The sequence below is a fragment of the Astatotilapia calliptera genome, chromosome 2 (assembly GCF_900246225.1).
Source record: "Astatotilapia calliptera chromosome 2, fAstCal1.2, whole genome shotgun sequence".
Classification (NCBI taxonomy): domain Eukaryota; kingdom Metazoa; phylum Chordata; class Actinopteri; order Cichliformes; family Cichlidae; genus Astatotilapia; species Astatotilapia calliptera.
In genome coordinates, this window is record NC_039303.1 from 20,438,143 (window position 1) to 20,460,733 (window position 22,591).

At 41.5% G+C, this 22,591-nt stretch overlaps 1 protein-coding gene across 4 annotated transcripts in view; it reads left to right on the top strand.

The window, feature by feature from the left end:
* LOC113033157 (uncharacterized protein KIAA1211-like) overlaps window positions 1–22,591 on the top strand; it is a 60,502-nt gene that overhangs the window by 33,179 nt on the left and 4,732 nt on the right. For all 4 annotated transcript variants that reach the window (XM_026186606.1, XM_026186626.1, XM_026186616.1 and 1 more), the window contains 9 exons: window positions 6,226–6,308; window positions 9,704–9,878; window positions 12,001–12,127; window positions 14,803–14,937; window positions 15,037–15,096; window positions 18,273–18,422; window positions 18,932–19,019; window positions 19,586–19,859; window positions 19,947–20,442. In XM_026186606.1, the coding sequence (XP_026042391.1) occupies window positions 6,226–6,308; window positions 9,704–9,878; window positions 12,001–12,127; window positions 14,803–14,937; window positions 15,037–15,096; window positions 18,273–18,422; window positions 18,932–19,019; window positions 19,586–19,859; window positions 19,947–20,442 (1,588 nt within the window). The remainder of the gene's footprint in view (window positions 1–6,225; window positions 6,309–9,703; window positions 9,879–12,000; window positions 12,128–14,802; window positions 14,938–15,036; window positions 15,097–18,272; window positions 18,423–18,931; window positions 19,020–19,585; window positions 19,860–19,946; window positions 20,443–22,591) is intronic.

Here is a 22,591-nt window from a genome sequence, read left to right on the forward strand (position 1 = left end):
CATGTCCCTGCTACGAGCCCGCTTGTTCCTCTCTGCGTGCACAGGAGTTTTGATGCTCTCCTGGCATCTGAGAAAGACCCAGCGGAGCACTCACATTTTTGTTGTTATGCCAAAATCTTTAGCGTTAGCATGCCATGTGGCTAATGTGGCTAACATGACCGTTAGCTTCCAGAGCTAACTGTTCTAATCTAGTCAGAAACTCTGGAAATGTTAACACGGACTTTGACAGCAATAAACAAGGACAGGACCTAGATTGTTTTTTAAATAAATGGTCAGTTTAAAAATGGTAACTGTGTTTGCTGTTAAAACTTTAGCAGGAGTTTTTCTTTGTTTGGTTGGTTTTTTGTTTTTGAATATTTTTTTCCACTTATATTACTGGAGGAACCTCCAGTCACTATCCTTTTCCCTTCCTTATTTTCCAGTAGGATATCCATGGCAACACAAGAAAAGCCACAGCACTCTTTGTTAAAAGGAGAGTGGGCAGAAGCAGCTCTTTTCATTTAAATCAGTGTACAGTGAAACAGCCTGTTGTGGAGAAAGAATCTTGATGGACATGTGAAGCCTGCATTATTGTTTTTTTGTTTGTTTTTTTAGGTGTATGGTGTGTATTAAGAAGTACTGGGTTATATTCTGAATCCACTGGTTGAAGCCCCAGAGATGATCTTAGCTGCACCATTGCCACCTCGGCTCTGTGTGCCACAGACTTGGCTTCAAAGTGAAATGCCATAAGTCAGTTACAATCATGTGGTTTTACTACAAACACAAAGCTGACCCCAACAACTCTTTAACATAGACTGAAAAAAGTCCTTCATCGTAAACTCAAATTAAGGTTGCATAAAGAACACAGGCAAGCTTCAGTGCAGACATAGTAGCCATGGAAAAAGTCCTGTTTGTTCTGAATATGGTTGGATAAAAAGTTTTTGCATTAAGGTCGTGATCTCCTAGATTATCTGTTTAAAATTTAAGGCCCTTTGTTTATTTACTAAAATGTCTCTGTGAGGGAAAACTTTGTCCAGGGTCTTCTTCCATCTTTGGTTGCAAGTCTCAGTGTTTTGTTTCCACTGCGAAGCCTCTGTGTTTACTGTAAGTCTGTTTTCCCTTTTGTCTCTCTCTTCGTCCCAATATTCTTGTGTTTATCTAACAGACTCATCTTTCCTTTCATGCTGTTCTTTCCCACAGCCCCTTTCTCTGACCCCGTCCCCTCCCGCTTTCTTGTGTTTGTCCCTTCCTCTGGTTTTCTCGCTCTTTTCTCTCACTCCCTCTCGCTTTTTGTGTTCGTCTCATCTGCACTTTTCATTGAGTTTGCAAATCCATCCTTCTGTCTCGCCTGCCTTCGTCTATCTGTATTTCTAATGAAGCGGAGGATGTCACCATGGGGATCCGGCTTTGGAAATGGGCACAGGTCAGTCACTGTGACTCCTGACCATCTGATCTTCATCCTAACACATCTGCGTCACTGTAAAAGAGTTTTTGTTTTTTTTACTTTGTTGGATCCGTCCCTTGGAGGTTCAGGATTTAAGCTCTGTTGCTCATTCTTTAAAATGAAAGTTGAGCTTTAACATATCAGGATTTATTATTTTTGGCAGATACTTTTTTTTTTTTTTTTACTCTCCTGCCAGGAATTCAAAGATCCTATATAAATTTCTATGTTTTAAGTACACAGACTGTATAAAAAAGATGGCTTCCGCCACCATGACGTCATTCACTGGTTAAGAATGTCCTGTCATGAAGCCCTGAGCTGAGTGTTTTTGACTACACTCTGCTCAGGAGGATACAATACGTGCATTCATGAGAACGCATTCATTAAATATTCATGATGGTACTGTCTTTTGCAGAAAACAATGCTAGCTTTTTCTATGCTAACTACATGGTGGCTTCAGTTCTATTAAATGCTTAATACCCAGACATGAGAGCAGCAGTTTGGACCCCATAATTTAATTCTTAAACATCAATACTTTGGCCCTCACCTGTAAACATTGATGTTATTTCTTACCTCTACCTGGTATTGATTTCATTCATATCACAACACTGTATGAGTGTCTATGCTCATTTCTGCTCGTGTAGCTGCTTTCTAGATACACTTGAGTCTATGTAAGTGTGTATGCAGTTAACTCATGGTTGTACTGTGATCACCTGATAACAGCATTGGCATATACCAGTTTGTAACCATGGCATTTAAATAAAATACTTCAAGTATAAAAAATAATGTATATAGCAAAACAATACAACCACCGTGTGTTTAATACAAATCGGTGAGGTTCAGTCGTTTGTGGCTTTGAAATAAATTCTGATAAGAGAAGGTGTTAGACTACAGAGTCTGTACAGGATGATGATGATGATGATGATTCACACGACTTTAACAAACCAATAATAGCTTATGATTATATAATAGTAATACTGGTGAAAGGCCCTCAGTACGTCAATAGACCCTCTGGAATGTTCTCTGTTTCTTTAACACACAGCTCACTGTAAACACAGTTGACAAGAAGTTCTCCAGCTGCTTCCTTAACAGAGAGGGAGTCTTCTCACACTAACAACACGATTGGGGGGAAAAAAACAGTGGCGGTTTCTCCACCTTAAATTTTTTTTAGCACAAACGATTCTATCACAGTGTTAACCTGTTAGCTCTTACCTGGAGCAGTCACGACACACCCTTCATAAGCAGATGGACATCGGTCAGTTGTAGTCATGGACACGGGTGCTGATAAAAAGAACTTGATGCCTATTGTGATTGTGTTTAGTTCTTTAAGGACTTCTCGTCTTTGTTGGCTTGCTGTTAAGTAAACTGTGTTCATGGTTTGACTTTTCCCATGATCCTCGCTTACATAACGTGAGGTTTAAGATTAACTGCAATATTATTTATGGATATAGATTCTAAGTAGACCTTTCTAGTACCAGTTTTGACTCCCTTTTGACTTCAGAACTGCCTTAATTCTTTGTGCATAGAACAAGGCACTGTTTCAGAGATTTGGGGTCATACTGACAAAAGATCATCACATAGTTTCTGCAGATTTGTCAGCTACTGTGACGAGAATCTCCCATTCCACCACATCCCAAAGCTGCTCTATTGCAGCAGTCTCCAACCTTTTTTTCGCTACGGACCGGTTTATGTTCAACAATATTTTCACGGACTGGCCTTTAAGGTGCCGTGGATAAATACAACAAATAAAACCAGTACCGGTACCAAAAAAAGGGAAGATTTATTCATAACACACGGGAATAGACCCAGGGAAACTGAGTTAATGATAAAACCGATAAAAACCCTGAAAACCATAAATTTCACACCCGAGTCTCAACTCCCGCGGCCTGGTACCAACAGACTCATGGACTGGTGGGTTGAGGCCACTGTTCTATTGGGTTGAGATCCTGTGATTCTTGGGGCCATTTCAGTACAGTGAACTCAATTGTCATGTTCAAGAAACCAGTTTGAGATGATTGAGCTTTATGACATAACTAGGTATCCTCCATCAGAAGGTGTGTACACTGTGGTGATTAAATGATGCTCAGTTGGAACTAAGGAGCCCACAGTGTGCCACAAAATATCCTCTTCACTGTTACGTCAGCAGCAGCCTGAACTGTTGGTACAAAGCAGGATAGATCCATGCTTTCATGTTGTTTATGCAAAGTTTGGACCCTACCATCCTTATTTCACAACAGAAATGAAAAACCATCAGACCAGTCAGCATTTGTCTTGTCTTGTATGCTCAGGTTTTGGTGAGCATGTGCAAACTGTAGCCTTAATTTCCTGTTCTTAGCATGTTGTAGCCTTTCAGCTTAAAGGTTCAGGCCGCTGTGCATTCAGAGATGCTGTTCTGTATCCTTTGGCTGTAACCATGGTAATTGTTAAGTCCCTTGAAGCAACTTTGTTGCTGGTTTGAACTTCAGCAGGTTGTCATGTCTATATAATCTAATTGCACTGAGTTGCTGCGATGTGATTGGCTGATTTAGATAGCTGTGTCAATGAGCAGTTTTACGGGTGTGCCTCATAATTAAAATGAATAAACATTCAGTCTTTTTAATTTCCTGTTATTTATTTTTATTTTTTTATTTCATGGGTGCTTTTCATTGACACTGTGAGTCATCACACCGGGGATCAGGCATCAGTAACCATAATCCCTAAGTAAACTCTACGCTTTAGAGAAGCATAAAAGGACCATTTGAAAAGTACAAAAAGGCTCTGAGTGTTTGTTGTTCGCTGATTGACGAGACTTAAAAAGGTGGTAAAGCCACGATCGGGACTGCAGTTTGAGTGTGGATCACCAGGGGGAAAACATCATGCTGACCTTTATTTTATTTGTGCAAAATTAAACTTGAATCTTTTTTATTGTTAGTGATTGGTTTTAGAAATATTTGTGTGAGCCGTGGACTTCTGGGAATCTGAGTTGGAAAGAGCTTGAGGAATACGGACTTGGGAAAACGAATTTCAAAAGCCAGAAATCACACGTTTAGATAACATTAGTTTGGGGTAAAGGTTAAAGTTGATCCGTGATAAAATCCAACTATGTGACTTGTTTTTGATTTTGCTAAACTAAAAATTTGGAGGTTCTGGATGCACAAGAAATCAAGTTTAAGGTTTTATATGCATAATAAATAAAACTATTGTGATTAACAAAAAGGGGTTTTGAATAGTGCCCGTTTCCCACCAATTTTGGGTTCAACCAAAACAACATATCACAGTTTCCATAGAAACCTTTAAACCAAAGGAGATTCGTTCATTTATTGTTATTTTACTTTGGTTAGACAACCTGCACTTGTTCACAATGAATACATCCATGTTAATGTAATTTATTCTGTATTGAGTCAGATCACGGGGTTAGCTGTCAAACAGCCAGGGGACCTCCAGAATCTTTGGAATTCATCTCTGGAAACTGCAAACATCCTTATGAAATTTCACGCTGATACATCATCGAGTTTCTGTTTTCAGCCCAGTGAAGCATTGACAAACTAACCTCCAAAGATTCCGCAGACCTGAAATAAATGGTGGCACAGCTACAATTAGACATGTTTGCTGAAAACCATATCAGCAATGAGTCAACTTCCTGCCAAATGGCTCAGGAAATCCTCAACACACAGCACAGTGCACGGCTAATTAGATTTGACACTAGAGTAAAACATTTATACAGGATCATCTAACTGGTTCACCATGCTGGAACTGCATTCACGTGGCCTCAGACGTCCTGTGGGCTCGAGAGAGCTCTGTGCAGTGCAAAGAGTGATTTAAAATAATAATAATGTTAAAATGATGACTTGCAAATGAACCTACTGTACTGTAGAGTGAAGGCTGACTCGCAGCCCGAATGTGAAGCCCTCAGTCCTGCTGCACACAGAGCCTTAACGAGGCACCCGCTCATAATGTGATTTCATATCTGTTTAAGGTTGTGTTCGGCGGTTGCTGGGCACCTGCTGTTGACGTGATGAACACTTGAGTTAACGGCGCAGGAGTACACTGGAAACATAGCAGGCGTGCCTCCGCTAGGACTGTTTGGATTGTGGAGACACATCAGATGGAGATTAAAGTTTAAATAGCAAAGAGAAGCACTTTTCACACGTTTCCACCTGTTTAATGAATGAACAACTACATCACCGTTAATGCATCCAGGAGTTGCATAATGAGCTTTGGGGGGATTTTATAAGGTGGTGACTTGTTATGGATGTAATCCGCCCCAACAGTCGCCTGTCCATGCGGTCCGACCACGCCAAGCCACTTTTACCAGCAGTCTTGACACTTCTAAGTAGGACTTTAATCACTTTTTAATCTGATCACATTGCAACTAGGTAGCTGCCATATCAGCCAAATAAGAAGGCAGAAGCAGGTTTAGATAAATGCAGACATTTATTTTTTTTCTATTTTTTTTCTACTGATTTATAGCAGCCAGCCTGATTCTGGTCTTGTTCATGAAACTTATGAAAGACTTTGTAATAGCTCAGTAGGTAAAGTGGTCACCCCATGATCGGAAGGTCGGCGGTTCGAATCCACTTAACGGCTACCCTGAGGTACCCCTGAGCAAGGTACCGTCCCTACACACTGCTCCCCGGGCACCTGCTTAGTGGGCTGCCCACTGCTTCACTGAGTGAATGGGTCAAATGCAGAGAAAAACAAGTAATTTCCCCATGGGGATCAATAAAGTATCTATTATTATTATTATTATTATTATTATTATTATTATTATTATTATTATTATTATTATTATTAATCATCAAACTCATCATCTGTCTCCCTCCCAGCAGTGACAGTGCTGCCATGGCATCAGGAACTCCAGACGTGACGACCAATCAGGAGCCTGCTGAAGTCCAGGAAGAGTGCTCAGGTAACAGTTTGATTAAATGTTTTCTGTAAATGTTTGATTGGGAATCCAGGCATATTTAGTATTAATGTATGCTGAGTGGCTGTCTTCGCTGTAATCACATGAAAAGGTCGTGTCTGTAATTTGCATCATTTCGACCTTTTTTCTTTTCCGCTTCAACTTGGAGTTTGCAAGGTCATCGACATACAGGGAGAATGTGAAAATGACCTTTCAACTGTTTCTATTCGGCAGATGGTTCATACTTTCTGTGGATTGCACAGCTAATGAGTTACTGTCCATCCTGTAATCATTCAGGCTGTAGCTAACGAGGCTTCCTTGCTTTAATTTCACAGTACAGAGCAGTGAAAACCAGATAATCCAGGCACTTTGGCAGTTTTCTAGATGAAAGTCTTCTGCATGAAAAGATTGTGTTAATACAAACGTTGTACTTTTTTCTTTCTTTTTTTTTTTTTTTTTGCTTAATTTTATTTTGAAAGTTTGCAACAACTGAAACAAAATACATGTTTTTTCCAAATCAGTAGAATCTTATCAGTGCATGTTTTGTAAATCTCTGAGGTCTCATTTAGTGGGAACACATGCAGAAACTCCTGGTGCTTTCAGCTCTGATGACAATAATAAATGTTGTTTCAGAGATGGTTGGATGCTGGTACTTGCCAGCGATATCAGCAATGAGATTTTCTACTCACTCCCAGCAAAGATCCAATCAGCTCGAACGATCGCACACAAATATCTCCTTGCAGGTTGTGGCAGGAAATGGAGGAAAACACAAGGCTGTCGCACACAGACGTGCACACAGATTAACAACAAACAGAGTGGGAACCAGGATGTAGATGTGTGTCGACATGGAAAGGTTAAGTTGTGAGCTTCTTGTGAACACAGTGACTTAAGCAGACGTGATGAAACTGGTCTTTCGTGCCCAGGCTTGAGGTCCAAGATAATGTGAGTGAATAACAGGCAGAAGTTTGTTTTCAGGAAGCTCTCGGTTCAGTTTTGAATCTTGGGCTAATGCTGGTGCAATAATCCTGCTGAATTTTCAAGTTTGCTCACTTGCTTTTCACAAGAAATGAACAGTCTCTAATTTTTCTGGTAGTTTTGTTTTTATGGAGATCCCAGCCCTGATATTGTCTCCCTTTCAAAGGTCACCATCCTCTCACAGTTCAGCTGAGTTGTCCCTAATTTTGAGCTCAGGACTGTGTATAGGTCCTGATAGTCATAACAGAATGCATATGGAGAAACTATAATATCTCAGCTCTACGCTGACCTTCCACTGAATCAGCTGCCTTTTTCTAGGCAGACCTTTTGGCTTTAATAGAGTATTGTGCCTAAAATAGCACAATAAATGGTACTGTTGGGTGGTGCTTCCCCCTGATAGTTCATCTTGGCCATGCAGAAAGGCCTCTGAAGCTTCATCAAAAAGCAGGTTGGAACCTCCTCAAGTAAAGACAGCACTTTGTGGACTGCAGTTATCCAACAATAACTTGTTCTGTGTGCGATTTAATGGCATCTCATTAAGACGCTAAAATTGGTTTTCATTATATTTTGACAGACTTTTATTTTAGTGACGTCTTTGGGTTTCTGTGTTACACAAAAAATCCCAAAAGAAAATGCACCACATGTGCTTAACATGATCTTGAGTGAGTGACCCAGAGATTTAAAGCATCTTGGCCTCAGCACCAGGTTTGGATTCCAAACATTTTTCAGTTGGGACTTATCTCCAACCAGAAAGTATATTTTTAGAAAAGAAGGAATGCTCAAGGATTCCCCACAGGGAGGAGGACGAAAATGACACAGCTCGTGGAACAAAAATGCATCTTATTTTGAAATCTCTACTGAAGAATGTCTGTGGATGGCTCAGGGGTAGGAGTCCTCAAAATAGTTTGACTACAGTTGTTCTGTTTGCTCCCGACTTCTTCTTTCTCATTGTTGTTTCTCTTTCTTGCAACTCAGCTTCTGTTTCCTTTCTCTGGGGATGTTTTAAGTGCCTCCTGTGGTGCGTGTAACAAATAGTCCGCCCGATTTATAGGTTGGCCGATATTATCAGGTGATATTAGCTATTTGCCACTCCTATGGGCATCAGGATTTTAAAGGCCACAAAATGAAAATTTAAAAAGTAGAGTAGAAACATTAAAAAACACTGTTCAAACATTTTATAGGTCTTACTTAGTTTGCCAGCCAGAGGACTCTTCTCTGATTGGGATGCTACAAACACAGCAGCCAGCTGATTGAGCAGAGTCGGGCTGAACGTGGACGAGTAAAGAAACTACATAAACTAAATGTTAGAAATCTGTTTATGTTTAGTGTGTCTGAAAGAAATATATTGGAAAATCTAAATCTCCAAATATTGTCACTGCTGCTAAAATCCCGTTTCTGTCTAGCTGTGAAAACAATGAAACATGTTGCACTTTGTGATGACTTTTGTCTGATTACAAGTCTTTCTATTTGATGGCTACTTCAGTTTACTCAAAATATACAACAATAATGCTTTTTGCTTTTTTTTTTCTCCCCACCTTACAAAACCTACATTACCCACAATGCTCTTCAACCACTGACAGTTTGGAAAGCCTAGCTACATTCAGATTTTGTTTTTTGTTTTTTCCCCATCATCCTCAGCTGTATACAGGTCTACACCTCTACCATTGCAATCAATGCATTGCACACTGGTTTATGAACTGCTGTCTTACACCACGTTATCATTCTGGCTTCTTTTTGAAACAAGAAGCGCTGCCCCCTGCTGGCCGTTAGAAACAATGTGCACTTCTATAATGGCTTTGTTTTTCTAAACCACAGGCTGTGTTCATCTTTTATGTACAGTCTATGGTTTGACCCAGTAAATATTAGCTAAGCTAATGAACATAGTAAACATTGTAAGTGCTATACATGTTACCATTGTTACTATGTAGATGAATAAAAAAATAAAAAAAAAAGACCAACTCTGCACTACTCTTTATACTGATCATGTGGTTTGAAGACAAATGCGTAGTGTATAAGTGCTGAGCCAGCCCACATCCCTGTTGCATGTGAGATGGAGCGAGGACCATTTCAGGTTCTTGATGACAGCTGTTTAAGAAGTTATAAAAGAGCTGTTGAGTTTTTCCACTGTGGTGCTAATAGACACGGACCCACTGTGGGGGTAGGTTTACAAGCTTGAGTTTGTGTCTGTTTATGCATATGTGTATTTTCAGTTTTCATGTTGGCCTCTGCAAACACACACACACATCGTTTGCTCTGTGTGGTTCCCTCTGGGCTGCCTACCTGTGTCTTTACATCCACCACAGGACTAATTGCTCTATAACTCGAGTTCACACTGGGGCAGTGTGTAAAGATGCCGTGTGTGTAATGTTCTCATCAGCATGTAACTGTGCACCACCATGCAATGATTCATGATTCTGTCTTCTCAGGAAAGAAGAAGTCCAAGTTCCAAACGTTTAAAAGGTTCTTTGCCAGGAAGAAGAGAAAGGATCCATCAGCTGCAGGAGCGGACGCGAGCCTTAAAGCCAGCCAGTCGAGTGACAATGTCAGCAAAGCATCAGAGAGCAACACACTCACTCGAGCAGAGAAGGATAAAGGCTCTGGGTAAGATCGCACACGTGTGCTGAATGAAATGCTTTTATTTACAATCTGACGAAAGTACACAGAGCTCAACTAAGACCTGTCACGCCTCTACTTATTTATTATATGCTCATTTTGTCATATCTTCGTATTAAAGCTACAGTCGGTTGTAAATACTCGTAAATATACATTGAGTAGTGTGCATCATATATCTTCCAACAAATCGCTAAACTTGGATTAATCTGTTCCGGATTCATGAACTTGATAAATTGTGCATAAATGTTCGGTGTTTTTTTCAGGTTTGGATGGACGCATTTGTAAAATCGTTTTACGTGTCCTCAGACTGCTTCATATTTGTGTGTGGGTGTGAGTCCTTACACACAAATCATTGTACACATTTCTAAATCTTACTTTATGCTTGTGGATCATATCATAATCATTTGCAACCCTTTTGAGGCAAATTTCTCTCCATGAACTGGGAGAACTGGAAGGAGTAGGAAAATAAAATTCAGTTTTATTTATACAGCGCCAAATCACAGCAGTCGGCTCAAGGCGCTTTGTATTGTAAGGTAGACCCTTCAATAATACATGCAGAAACAGAAAAACCCAACAATCATATGACCCCCTATGAGCAAGCACTGTGGCGACAGTGGGAAGGAAAAACTCCCTTTTAACAGGAAGAAACTTCCAACAGAACCAGGCTCAGGAAGGTGCGGGGCCATCTGCTGTGATTGGTTGGGGTGAGAGAAGGAAAACAGGATAAAGACAAAATTCAGTTGATTGCGATTTTTAGTCTAATGACATCTAATGGTGAGATTTTACACACTTTACCTTTAAGCATGGACCAACATTTCAAATAATTAGGTCAACCTGAGTCTCAGTCTTGGGGAAGACAACTTCACCTGTTGCCTACTGGTGGTGGTCAGAGGGCCCTGTGTCCGGCAGCCTTGCCTCTGTCAGTGCACCCCAGGGTGGCTGTGGCTACAATGTAGCTGCCATCACCTGTGTGTGTGTGTGTGTGTGTGTGTGTGTGTGTGTGTGTGTGTGTGTGTGTGTGTGTGTGTGTGTGTGTGTGTGTGTGTGTGTGTGTGTGTGTGTGTGTGTGTGTGTGTGACTGGGTGGATGACTGGTTGTGTAAAGCGCTTTGGGGTCCTTAGGGACTAGTAAAGCGCTATACAAATACAGGCCATTTACCATTTAGGTAAACCCTGTGAGCCGAAAGGCTTCAGAATGCTCCGAACACTCAGTTTTAGACAGTTTTTTCTACTCCTGGCTGTGTTTGATGTCAGAGAGAAGAGATATCTAAAAACTGGTCATCTGTAGCACACATCTCGGGCTGTGACTAGCCCACCGACCTGTTGATCAAAGCTTCTGTTTGTGAGGGACAGGACAATATGACAAAAATCAATTTGAAGGAAATGGAATGGAACTAAAACTACATAAACGGTGTGTTTTTAAGCAGAACCATTTTCCTCCCATTTCCCTTTCAGATGTAAAGCATCTAAAATGCTAGCTCTTATTATGGGGTTTAATTGAGCCCAGCAAAATATGAATCCAGAATATTATATCATTACTTTACTGCCATGTTTAAGGGATTCATCAAGAAACCGCACCGTTCTGTAGCCAAATGATATATTTCTGCTCACGTTGTTGGAGCTCATCCATCCATTCAGGTCAATAACGTCATGAGCACATTTAAAAAAGGAAGGTTGTGTTTTAACATCCATCTCCTGTTCTGTCAAACTCACCTCAGCGAAGGCTCGGCGCTTCCTGTTTTGTAACAATTAGAAGAATGTGTGTTTTCCTGTGGAAAAGTCCTGAATTTCTTTGTTTTCCTAAGCGGTGCCACTTCCTGCTTTGTCTCAGTCTGTCACAGGAAATATCTAGTTACATTTTACTGATTTCTCTCATCATCCTAATTACTGGGAGACAACAAACCATCACTTAAAAAACTAAAAGTGTCTTTTCAGTTGATATATATTTTTATACGACACATTCCAAACACTCTGCATGGGTAGTTTATGGTATGTTGTTGTATGTCGTGATCCGCCATCTGGTTCTTTTTTTCTTCTACCTGTCTTGTTATAGAAGCTGTGAAACATCACTCTGTGCTGTGTTTATTTCTTTGTCTTCCTGTTTCCCAAAGGTCGAAGATCAGTCTGGGAGGCAAGGCTTTGTCACATGACTCCGTGTTTGTTTCTGACTCATCGGAGGCGAACGAGGCTCTGGGGGCATCGCAGGACAGCATTCATGGGAAGGTGAAATCACTCCAGGTATGCACACACAAACGCAGTTACCGGATCAAAGATAAACATGTTAAAGTTAAAGTCCTCTCAGGTCTAGTACACCAGAGATCCCCGACCCCTTGACCTTTGACTACAGGGGTTATTAAGGAATAATAAACAATAAAGATTCACAGTCTGACACATTTAAGTGTGTTTGGGAGTGAGCACTTCTATGCCCCAGGGCACTGAACAAAGTGCTGCCAGCAGATCTGCTATATATTAAGCCTGTGGGATTACGAGTAATAAGTGGCATTAAATAAGCTTTGACTTTTTACACACAAGTTTTGATCCATGTGTAATGTGATAAACGCAGCGGTTTGGACAGGCGGAACTGATGTGTTTCACAAATAGAGATTAAAGTTCTGTCAAAGCAAAATGAAAGGACCGCGTGATGAGAAGAACTGCAGACAGATAGAAAGAGTATCTGTCACAATAGTGGGCTAAAAGGGGAAGACATGAGACCCAGATGGATGCGCTGACCTCCAATGAAACGGCTCCGCTGAGCTACAGAGGAGTGAGACTCAAACAACTCCTTTAAGCGATTTTTGCTAAAAAGAAACACTTTCTCCTGTAAGCTAAAATAAAACAGAGGAAGTGTTTGATTTGGGCTCCTTTGTAGATCAGAAAGTGTGTAACGGACACGGGCAGAGTGCCTGATAATCAAATCCAAGAGTTTTCAGGCAAAACAGCCACAGATAGTTTGGCGAGATGCAAGTTGCTAATAGATTGATTTCCATAAAGTGAATTTACTGTGGAAAAACAATCTAATGGAGATTTCCTGACCTTAATCCTCGCTGTGAGCTGTGCTGCCTGTTTGATAAGCAGAATGAGGCCATTCCAGAGCCAAAAATAAACACATTATGTAAGGATCGATACACTACAAGGCCATTAACATGATGCACAGGAGAGTGACTGTCATGTAGTAACTCACTAAACAAGGGTGTTGCCACTGTGACCGGTCCAGAAAGCTTCAGATAGAAAAAATTCCATTTGATGGCGTTTTTGGGCCTGCGTTTGTTGTCCAGTAATATAGCTCTTTAAGCGTAGGAATTCAGACAATACAGAAGCTACAAAGATGCAATTGCATCCTGTCCTACCAGAAAAATCACACAAAAACAGGACACCGGCCAACTGAGATGATATAAAAGACAGGTGTAGCTGCTGTGAGGTCAGCCACTGCTTTATGAAGTTGTGTTATGTTTCAACGTTGCCTTCTTTGGTGTTTTGAAGCTGGATGTTGCAGTCGAGGGGTAAATCTGACCAGGAAGCTCACAGGCTAGTAACATGTCTATCAGAAGTCATTAACATTGGATCATCTTCCTTTCTGTCAGTGAGTTTAACATTTTGCTCACTCTTACCCAAAACTAGTAACCTGGTCCATAAACCTATCAGGAAATCGTTTACTGTGGTCACAGCTGACAGCCGATTTCTCATTGGTGTATACAGGAGCAACCACAGCTATCACCCCCTGGTGGCCGTTAAAGAGAATGCAACTTTGCGGCTACAGTGTCTCCATTTTTTACACTGTCTGTGGCCCGACAAGTGGACAATTTTCACTCCACTACAAAGACTTTTGTCTTCTGTGGGACCGTGGCTAAAGGGCAAGCACTAACAACTGTAACACACTAACCACTGGTTCAACATATTTTTGATGCTGCCCCCTGGTGACAGTACACAGCTACTACATACAGGTGGAGCTCTGCCGTGCTCTGCGTTGGACCTATAGACTACCAGTGCACTATTACAGCGGAGCGGAGGATGAATTTGAGGATGTCCACCCTGTCACACCGCAGCTAGCATCATGAGCAGAGTGATATGATTGGCAGGTGCAGTTTAATAGAAGGGTAAATGCTCACGAGAATCTTTGTGCAAGTGTCAGTTAGCTCCATTATATTCAACAGAGAGCAGACATGTGTACAGCTGATATGGGCAAACCAGTGCTAAAAGGGAGAAATGCATGAATGTGGTTTTTGAGGTGAACCCTCCCTTTAAGCACATTTTCACGCACATTTAAATTAAAAAACTACATTTCAGATTAATTTTAGCTTCCACCCACAAACAGCTTCCAGTATATAAGCTGATTATGTTAAAATAGAAACATTTAGAACAGCAGATTCTTTGTGACTTTGTCAAGAAACTTGTATTGTGTGTCCGTGTGTGTCTGTGTGTGTTGGTGCGTGCCAGTGTCCAGCCCTGCTACAGAAAAGCTGTATTGTCCTGTGCTGTGAAACTGAGTAAATGAGTCCTTGACTGACTGTTACAGGGAAGCACGCAGATAAAGACTGTTTGAGTTTCTGCGATACCAGCTACACACACAGATACACAATCACTTTCAAAGGGCTTTCGCTTCTCTGTCAAGTGCCCAGCTATGAGTCCTCACTGGTCATTCCCTGTTAGTCATATTCCACCACAGTAAAGATCTTTTCCCCCTGCAAACAGCTGTAATGCTCAATAAACATGTACTCAAACACGCCATTGTTAGCCTTTCATACAGAGCTGTAGTTTATTAAACAGGCTCTCAGATATGGTGTTTCCCCAACTGTAAGTAATGATAAACACCTTCACTTCCTTATAAAACAAACAGGTGAGCACATGCCTGAAACGTGCACACACTAACCCTGCTGTCATAAATGTGCTTTTTTTTTTTTTTCCCTCCTCTGCAGCTTCAGCTGAAGCAGGCCATCAAACTGGGCTCTCCACCGTCTCTGATGTGTGTGAAGAGGGCAGAAGATCCTGCGACCATGTCTGAGGATGACGGCCTACCCTGCAGCCCACCAGAATACACAACAGTTCACACGGTCTTGATAAAGACATGCTTTCAATGATGCCTTCCTTCTGTTAGTGCCCCTGAGTTTGGCTCCTAACATTCTTCTCCTTGTTCTTGGTGCGTCTCCCAGAATCAGGCTCAGGCGAACAGTTCCATCAGTCTGGAGGGAATAGACAGCGATGAGGACCGGGTAAGCGTCAGCGCAACGAAAACTAAGATACTGCATTGTTTATTTCATGCTTTGTTCCATTCACAACCGACACATTTACCGACGAGTGAACTTCCACGCTGCGATGCTTTACGATCTGCACCGTGTCCTGCGTGTGGCATTGCAACCAAAACAGCGATTCAAGTAAGATCGATGTGATTTGTTAAAGCCAGGAGGAATCTTTGTGGATGTGTTGGAGCTGTGTGCGATTGCTCCTCATGTGACTGTGGCGGAGAACAAATCTCATGATCCCGTCTAATCACTAAAACGCTGCTCTTGGTTCTAAATAAAAGCCCCTTCATGCAAAGTGACATCTTTCCCTATGTTCCCGCTCTTTGGCGCTCTTTTTCCCCCTCTGTTGCTTTTAGTCTTTTTGTTTCAGCTTTCTCTTTTTTGTATCCTTAAATTGTCGTCCTCCTGACCCTGCGTATAAATCTGCGGTTTAACCAGTGTTACCCAGAATGCCTCATATTCTCCCTAACAATAATTTCAAATGAGTCCTTTTTATGGATCTAGAGAATCACAGTGCCAGTTCACGATAAGGCAAATGTCCCGAGAACATCAATTAGTCTCACTGACTATAATATGGCCTAGAAGCACAGTCAGCAAACTATGACAAAGGAGCCTTTAATGATAGTGTACTTTTAGCAGTTTCAGGCGGGTTTTGGTCATTCTCCCACTGGAAAGAGCCACAAATGGCTGGCTACAATGACAGGCACACAAAACCCTGAAAATATCCCCTTTAAAGTCAATTCCACACACAGGAATGTGGTCAAGGATAGACTGCACTTACAGTGGCACTTTGTGCAGTTTATCCATCCACTGAGAATTCACTAAGACATCAATTGTTTACTTGATTGTGGGTTTTGTTGTTGTTGTTGTTTTCTTTTTTGTTTTTTCCCCCCAGGCTTTATTTAGAAAATGAATTTGATTTATTTGCAACAATCCAGGCTTTGACTCACACCATCGCTGTCAGCATACGTCACTGTGGAGACTTAGGTCTAGGTCAGCCAGTGTTAAATGCATTTACAGTAAATATAAAGAGTGCAGACTTTGTCATCTTTTCACACATACTTGTCTGTAGTTTGTGGATATAAGTTGGTCATTAGAGGAGTTCAGACTGCCTGTTTCTATTAGCAGTGGATGATCAAACTGTGTGTAAGACAAAGAACATCGTTTGAGAATGAGATGATCTGAGAATCATCTCCTGAGTTTATTGTTTCCATTGTGTTGTAAAGTGAAGCCGGCACACAAATGTCTGTAATACTTCCAGATCCCAGCAGGGAGCGACTCTGCTAGTTGCATAAAGAAGCCAGATTGTCCATAGATCAGACATAACATCATAATCACCTGTCTAATATTGTTTTGGTCCCCTGTTTTCTTCCAAAACAGTCCTAACCCATCGAGGAAACACTAGACCCCTGAAACTGTGCTGTGGTATCTGGCACCACGATGAACTTGTCTGGCCAGCACATCCCACAGATGCTTAAGTGGATTTGGAGGCAAAATCAACACCTCAAACTCGTCGTTGTGCTTCTTAAACCATTCCTGAACTATATTTGCTTCGTGACAGGGTCCTTTATCCCGCTGAAAGGGCTCACAGCCATCTATACTGTTTGCATGAAAGGCTGCACATGGTCTGCAGCAGTGCTTAGTTAGGCGGTACGTGTCAAAGCAGGACCCAAAGTTTCCCAGCATCCTCAAAGGTTCCATTAGTGCCATGTATATGAAGCCACCTATTATGTAAGTGAACACTGACAGCGTTAGCAACCAGCTGATTAACAGCATAATCTTTATTGTTATTAGATGAGATCTAGATGAATTAAAAGGAGAATCAATACTGGATATAACATCAGGTGGCCAATTGGAAACGAATGGATACTAACATATAAGGTTACAGTGTATCACTTATTGCAGGTTTAAGGAATCAGTGTTTTTTAATTGTGAGTCACTGTTTGAGACTCGGTGATGAAACGGTGCTTCAGACATAACATTGGCTCAGCATCCTTTCTCACCATGGAGACTGGAACGTGATTGGCTGTTTACTTCTTTCAGTGTCGTGTTTTTAAATCCTGTACGGACATAAATGGAGAGGCTTATGTTCAACACATATCTGCAGCACAGGAAATAGTTGTCATGTGCCGTCTGTGATAGTGGAAGATGGGCGTGCGTGTGTGTGTGTGTGTGTGTGTCTGTTTGGGTGTGGTCATAACCAATCCTCCAGCTTCTCTTCAAACCTTAAATGGAAGTCTGCAGCTTGACCTCTTCTTCCTCTGTATGTTGCTTTCCCCCTTTCCTTCTCTCTGACCTTCTTTTTCTTTTCTCCAGCCACAGTACATGTTATTCCACTGACCGTGTGTGTGTGTGTGTGTGTGTGTGTGTGTTGAGTGTTCAGAGTGCATTCCAATGGTTTCTTTGGCAGTCAGCATGTCTGCTTGTAGTTAAAGCATTAAGAGTCTGCCTCTCTCTCTCACACACACACACACACACACACACACACACACACACACACACACACACACACACACAGGGAAACCTATATTTTGTTAAAGAAGTACTGTGTTATGCGATATTTCATGAATATGTTTTAAGGGTAATTTCAGTTAGATCATAAAACAAACCATGTGTTCATACAACACAACACACTTTTTGGTTTACATGCAGAATGAAAACTATGAAATGGTATTTTACAGTCTAACAGATGCAGACAGACATTAGCATGTAGTGTGTGTTGCTGTGTGTGTGTGTGTGTGTGTGTGTGTGTGTGTGTGTGTCTTTAGTGGAAGAAGAGCAGTGTTTTTGTGGGTTTCGTGTTGAAATAAGTGAAAAGGTAAGTTTGTGAGAGGTGAGAGAGGTAGGTTTCTGTGATGACAGACTAGTGTTGGTTCTGCAGATAAGGACTGCTCATGTTTGTACAGCTGGACTCCCCCTCTCCTGCTCAGTCTCTGGCTACTTGTTTGCATCCTTGGGGGATTTTTCAATGTTTGTGCTTTTAAGCTTCTTACAAGTGTGGCTGATGTCTGAGAGTTGACCACCTCTATTTGGAACCGTCCCACTTGTGGGGGTGGACAATTGGATGGATGGTCAAATTCTGTCCCCAGAGATCTCTCCTGGTTGAGTGTTGCTAAATGCTAAATGAGTGTTTCCTGTCTTCCCAGCTGTCCTGCGCAGCCTCCAGCAGAGCAGTGAGCCCCCTGGTGGTTCCAGGAGACTTCAGCCAGCCGGCCAGTCCTTTTGTCTGTCTGGATAACTCTGCAGCCAAGCACAAGCTGGCCCTGAGGCAAAAAGCCAGGAGGAGACCTGCCAGTGTAAGAGGGGGAACAAAAGCTCTAGCATGAATAAACACTAATACTCCCATTACTTTAAATGGATCTTTATAGCTTTTCATGGCGTGGCTCTCATTGCATAGAGTCTCTGTTTTGTGATAAAACTGGACCTAACAAAGTAATTCCCCAACTATAAAAAAGAAACCTAAACAGTGGGACAATCAAAGTGATTAGTCAATAGTTTCCCCACATTATCTAAAAACCTTTTTATATGGAGGTTAAACTTAAAGTGAGTGCAGAAAAGTACAGCAGCCAGAGAACGGGCCAGGTGGTCCTGTCTGCACAGGCGTTCGTCCTTCTCAGTCATTCAAACTTTTCAAAGAAGTTACGCTGAGAAAAAAAGTGATTTTACTGATACAAATTCATGAGACCTGTTGCTGTATTGGATGTTATCACATGTGTGCTGCTACAGTTTTCTAGGACTGCTTAGCTGACTGTTCATTGGCGATTGATGATGCTGATGTCACCACAAATGTCTCGTTTCTGTGCAGCGAACAGAGGGGAAAGCAGGGCAAGAGTCTGAGATGGAGGCGAAGCTGACGACCTCCACACCGCTGCAAGACCAGCAGGAGGCAGAAGGTGTGTGCGCAAAGCCCCTAGTTTTCATGTATGGAAGCCTGTGAATGCCAATATTAAAACAAAAGTATTTAATCAAATAGAAGGGTTATAGTCCACATGAGTGCAAAAGATGCATATATGTATTTGTTTAAGTTATTTTGGTAACACTGTAATTAAATGGAATATTACTGTATTTTATGTGAAATTACAATGCAATTATATTTACATACACTTAAACACAAGAATAAGGGGAGAACAAATCAGGTTTTTAAAGGAAACAAAGATATAATTCTACTGTGAGTAATTTTAACTACTGCATAACCTTACAAGAAACCAGACACACATTTTAGTGTAAATAATTTTAATTGCAACAGTTGAATAATAGAAAATCAGTCATGAATATAACTTTACAAAGTTATTTAATATTCATTATATTTATATTTATTTATTCATAATAATTATTATTTTTTATAGATAATTCACACAAATAATAATGAAGTGGTTCATATTGGCTGCCATCAGCTTCCATATCCTTGTTACTTATAAGTCTGATGATAAGATGACACTTTTTTGTGTGTTTGATTCAGAAGTGGCTGATGTTCTGCTGAAACCAGAAGTTGAGAGGGAGGAAAATGAGGAAGAGGAGAGCGAGGAGACGGATCAACCACAACATTCCATACAATCCCTGTTGGGAGATGAGGAGGAGGGAGAAGATGAGTCCGATGCCGAACAGGATGTTTCTCACGGCCCGGACACTTCCTCTCCTCCTGAGCCAAGTCACTCGGAGGAAGAAGACTCCGACAGCCAGCCCCTGCCCTCCTCCAAGCTCAGCTCAAGCGCCTCCTCTCTGGATAGTCCCAGGTGAATAGAAATGGTTTCCTTTTGGTTTTCCTCTCCCAGGAGTGTAGCTTGGTTTGTTTCATCTTATCTCTTGATTTCTGCTTCTAGGGCCACACCAGAGCCCCCTTCTGGCTTGACGGACACAAGCATGGCTTCCAGTGCAGCGGAGAGTAAGAATGTAAGTGACTCTGCATCTGAAAGTGAAGAAGATGGGCTCCAGAACCACGGGGAGGAGGAGAACTCCTTCTTACAGGAGGTGCTGAGCTCTTTGAAGACGCCCCTCGTATCTGCCTCGCTTGATATGAAAACTGAGGGCGCCGTCCTGGAGATGAAGGAGGAAGAGGTCAAAGAAAAGGAGGAAGAAGAGGTAGAAATGGAAGAAGAAGAGGAGGTTAAGGAAGAAGAGGAAGAGGTGGATGAGTCCCTCAGTTCTCAGGCTGCTCCCTCGTGCTCCATGCTGTCAGATCAGACCACGAAGGAAGAGGAGCAGGTTGTCACTTCCTTGTGGCAGGAAGAAGAAGAAGGAGGAGTGGATGCTGAGGAAGAAACGGAGGAGGAGGAAGAGGAGGAAGAACCAGCTGTGGAGAGATTTATTCGATCTGATGTATGAATCTTTGGTTATTTGACATTTTAAATGGATTTTGTGTGGAAGATAAAAGGCCCCATGCCTTCCTCACTTACCCTAAACTCCTCTGACGCTGCTTCGTGAGTGTCTTCATATATTAGGCAGTTTATATGTCAGCCAACGCGCACTGTGGCAGGAACAAAGGGAAGCATGATGTGAAGCTACAAATGCAGACACGGCCCAAAACTAGAATTAGACTCGCATGAGATGTGAATGTTCCACGCATGGAGAAAATGAGGGAACACAGATTCCAGTGCAAGGGAACTTTAAAAAAATGTTCATCCACTTTATTTTTAAAAATCTAAATAAGGTTAAATTGAATTTCGATTTTTAAATCCAGCATTAACTAAAAGCTTTATCAGAAAGACATTTGTCACTAAAAGCTCTTTCAGATGTGATAGAGGCGTAGAGTTATTATTTTCTCATTTTTAGAACATTTTTATTTAATTACAACTTTTGCTTTTTATTCAGTTTAGTTTCTCTCAGGAAATGGAAAAAAAGGTAAATGCAAGAAAACAGATTTAACATGATCATGGTTTTTTTTGGGGGGAGGCACTATTGCCTCACAGGTTCTGAGTTCAATTCCACCATCAGGCCGGGGTCTTTCTGTGCATGTTCTCCCTGTGTTTGCGTGCGTTCTCTCTGGGTCCTCTGGCTTCCTCCCACAGTCCAAAGACATGCAATTAGTTGGGATAGGTTAATTGGAAATTCTAAATTGCCCATAGGTATGAATGTGAGTGTGAATGGTTGTCTGTCAGGGCTCTAGAGTGCGACCAATTTGGTTGCAAATGCGACCAAATTTTTCAGTGGTGCGACTAAAAAAAAAAAAAAAATTTGGTGGCACCTGTGCGACCAACTGTTCGGGTAACAAAAAAAAAATAAAAATCTCTGCAACTCTCCGTGTGGTCAACAGACACACTTTATCGTGGACTAAACCAATCAGAGATAGTCAGGGGCGGGACCTCTCTGATTGGCTGTGGTCCAGTTGAAAGTGCAGGTGGAAGAGAGAGGTGAGTAGTTTGAATAAGGTGATATCAATTCATTAATGGATTCCACACAAAGACTTAAACACAGAGCGGACCCAACACATCAGAATCAGCTTCGTCTTTCTCGGCTTTCTCACCCGACAGCCTTTACACGGACACGCTGTTGGAGCTTAGCGATTCTGATACGTCGGGTCCGCTCTGTGTTTACGTCTTTGTGTGGAATCCGTTAATGAACAGTGTCCCGTCTCAAATCTGTTTTCTGCATTATTCATTTGCTTATTACCCACCAGTCTACCGTTGTTTACAGCGCTGTCTTTTTCTTTTTTCACTTAAATGACCTTGGACAAGAAAGCCTAATTTCTGCTGTTCAATACTGAAGAAATTTAAACTTCTTAAAATTATGCAAAATTGCAGAATATTTTTAAGGTTATCTGCTATAAAAAGCCAGACCAGGAAAATCTCCTTCATGTTTTTCTGTGTTTTATTCTCAGTTACTTTCACATAAAGGCATCTGCTGTGATTTTCACAATTCTGATGAAGTCTCACATGTACCAGTACTGATAAATGATCAGAATTATAATATTTCTGACTGTCTGAGGCTAAATTGAATCGAATCAGGACTTTGAGAACCGGAATCGAATGGATTATGGAAATCAGCAATGATACCCAGCCCTAGTGAGCAGCCTACGCTCGACAGAAGTGGATGTAGCTGTGGGTAATGAGAAAAGATGAAAAGAACGATTGATAACTTTTTTGTTAAGTTAAGGCCTGAACCGTCATAGCCAGTGCTCTGACACAGTGCCATCAATCTTGAAAAAGCACAGTGTATCCAGAAAACACATTATATGCTGCAATAAATGCACTGCCCAAGTGTCCCCTCTCCCAACTGCCTCTCAGCAACAGACAGCAGCAAACAGGTCGTCAGAGGAGCCGAGATGATGATTAAGTTTAACATTTTCTACAATATTGACAAAGCACTTTAAGCACACGTTTGTTAGTTAATAATTTAGAAATGAATATTGTCTGTATGGACTCCCCCCCCCCCCCCAAAAGAAAGTGCACATTGCACATGTAAAACTGCAGTGTTAAGCGATGCGGTTGAAAAATTTGAGTGCGCCTAACTTTTGTGCCGATACGCCTAA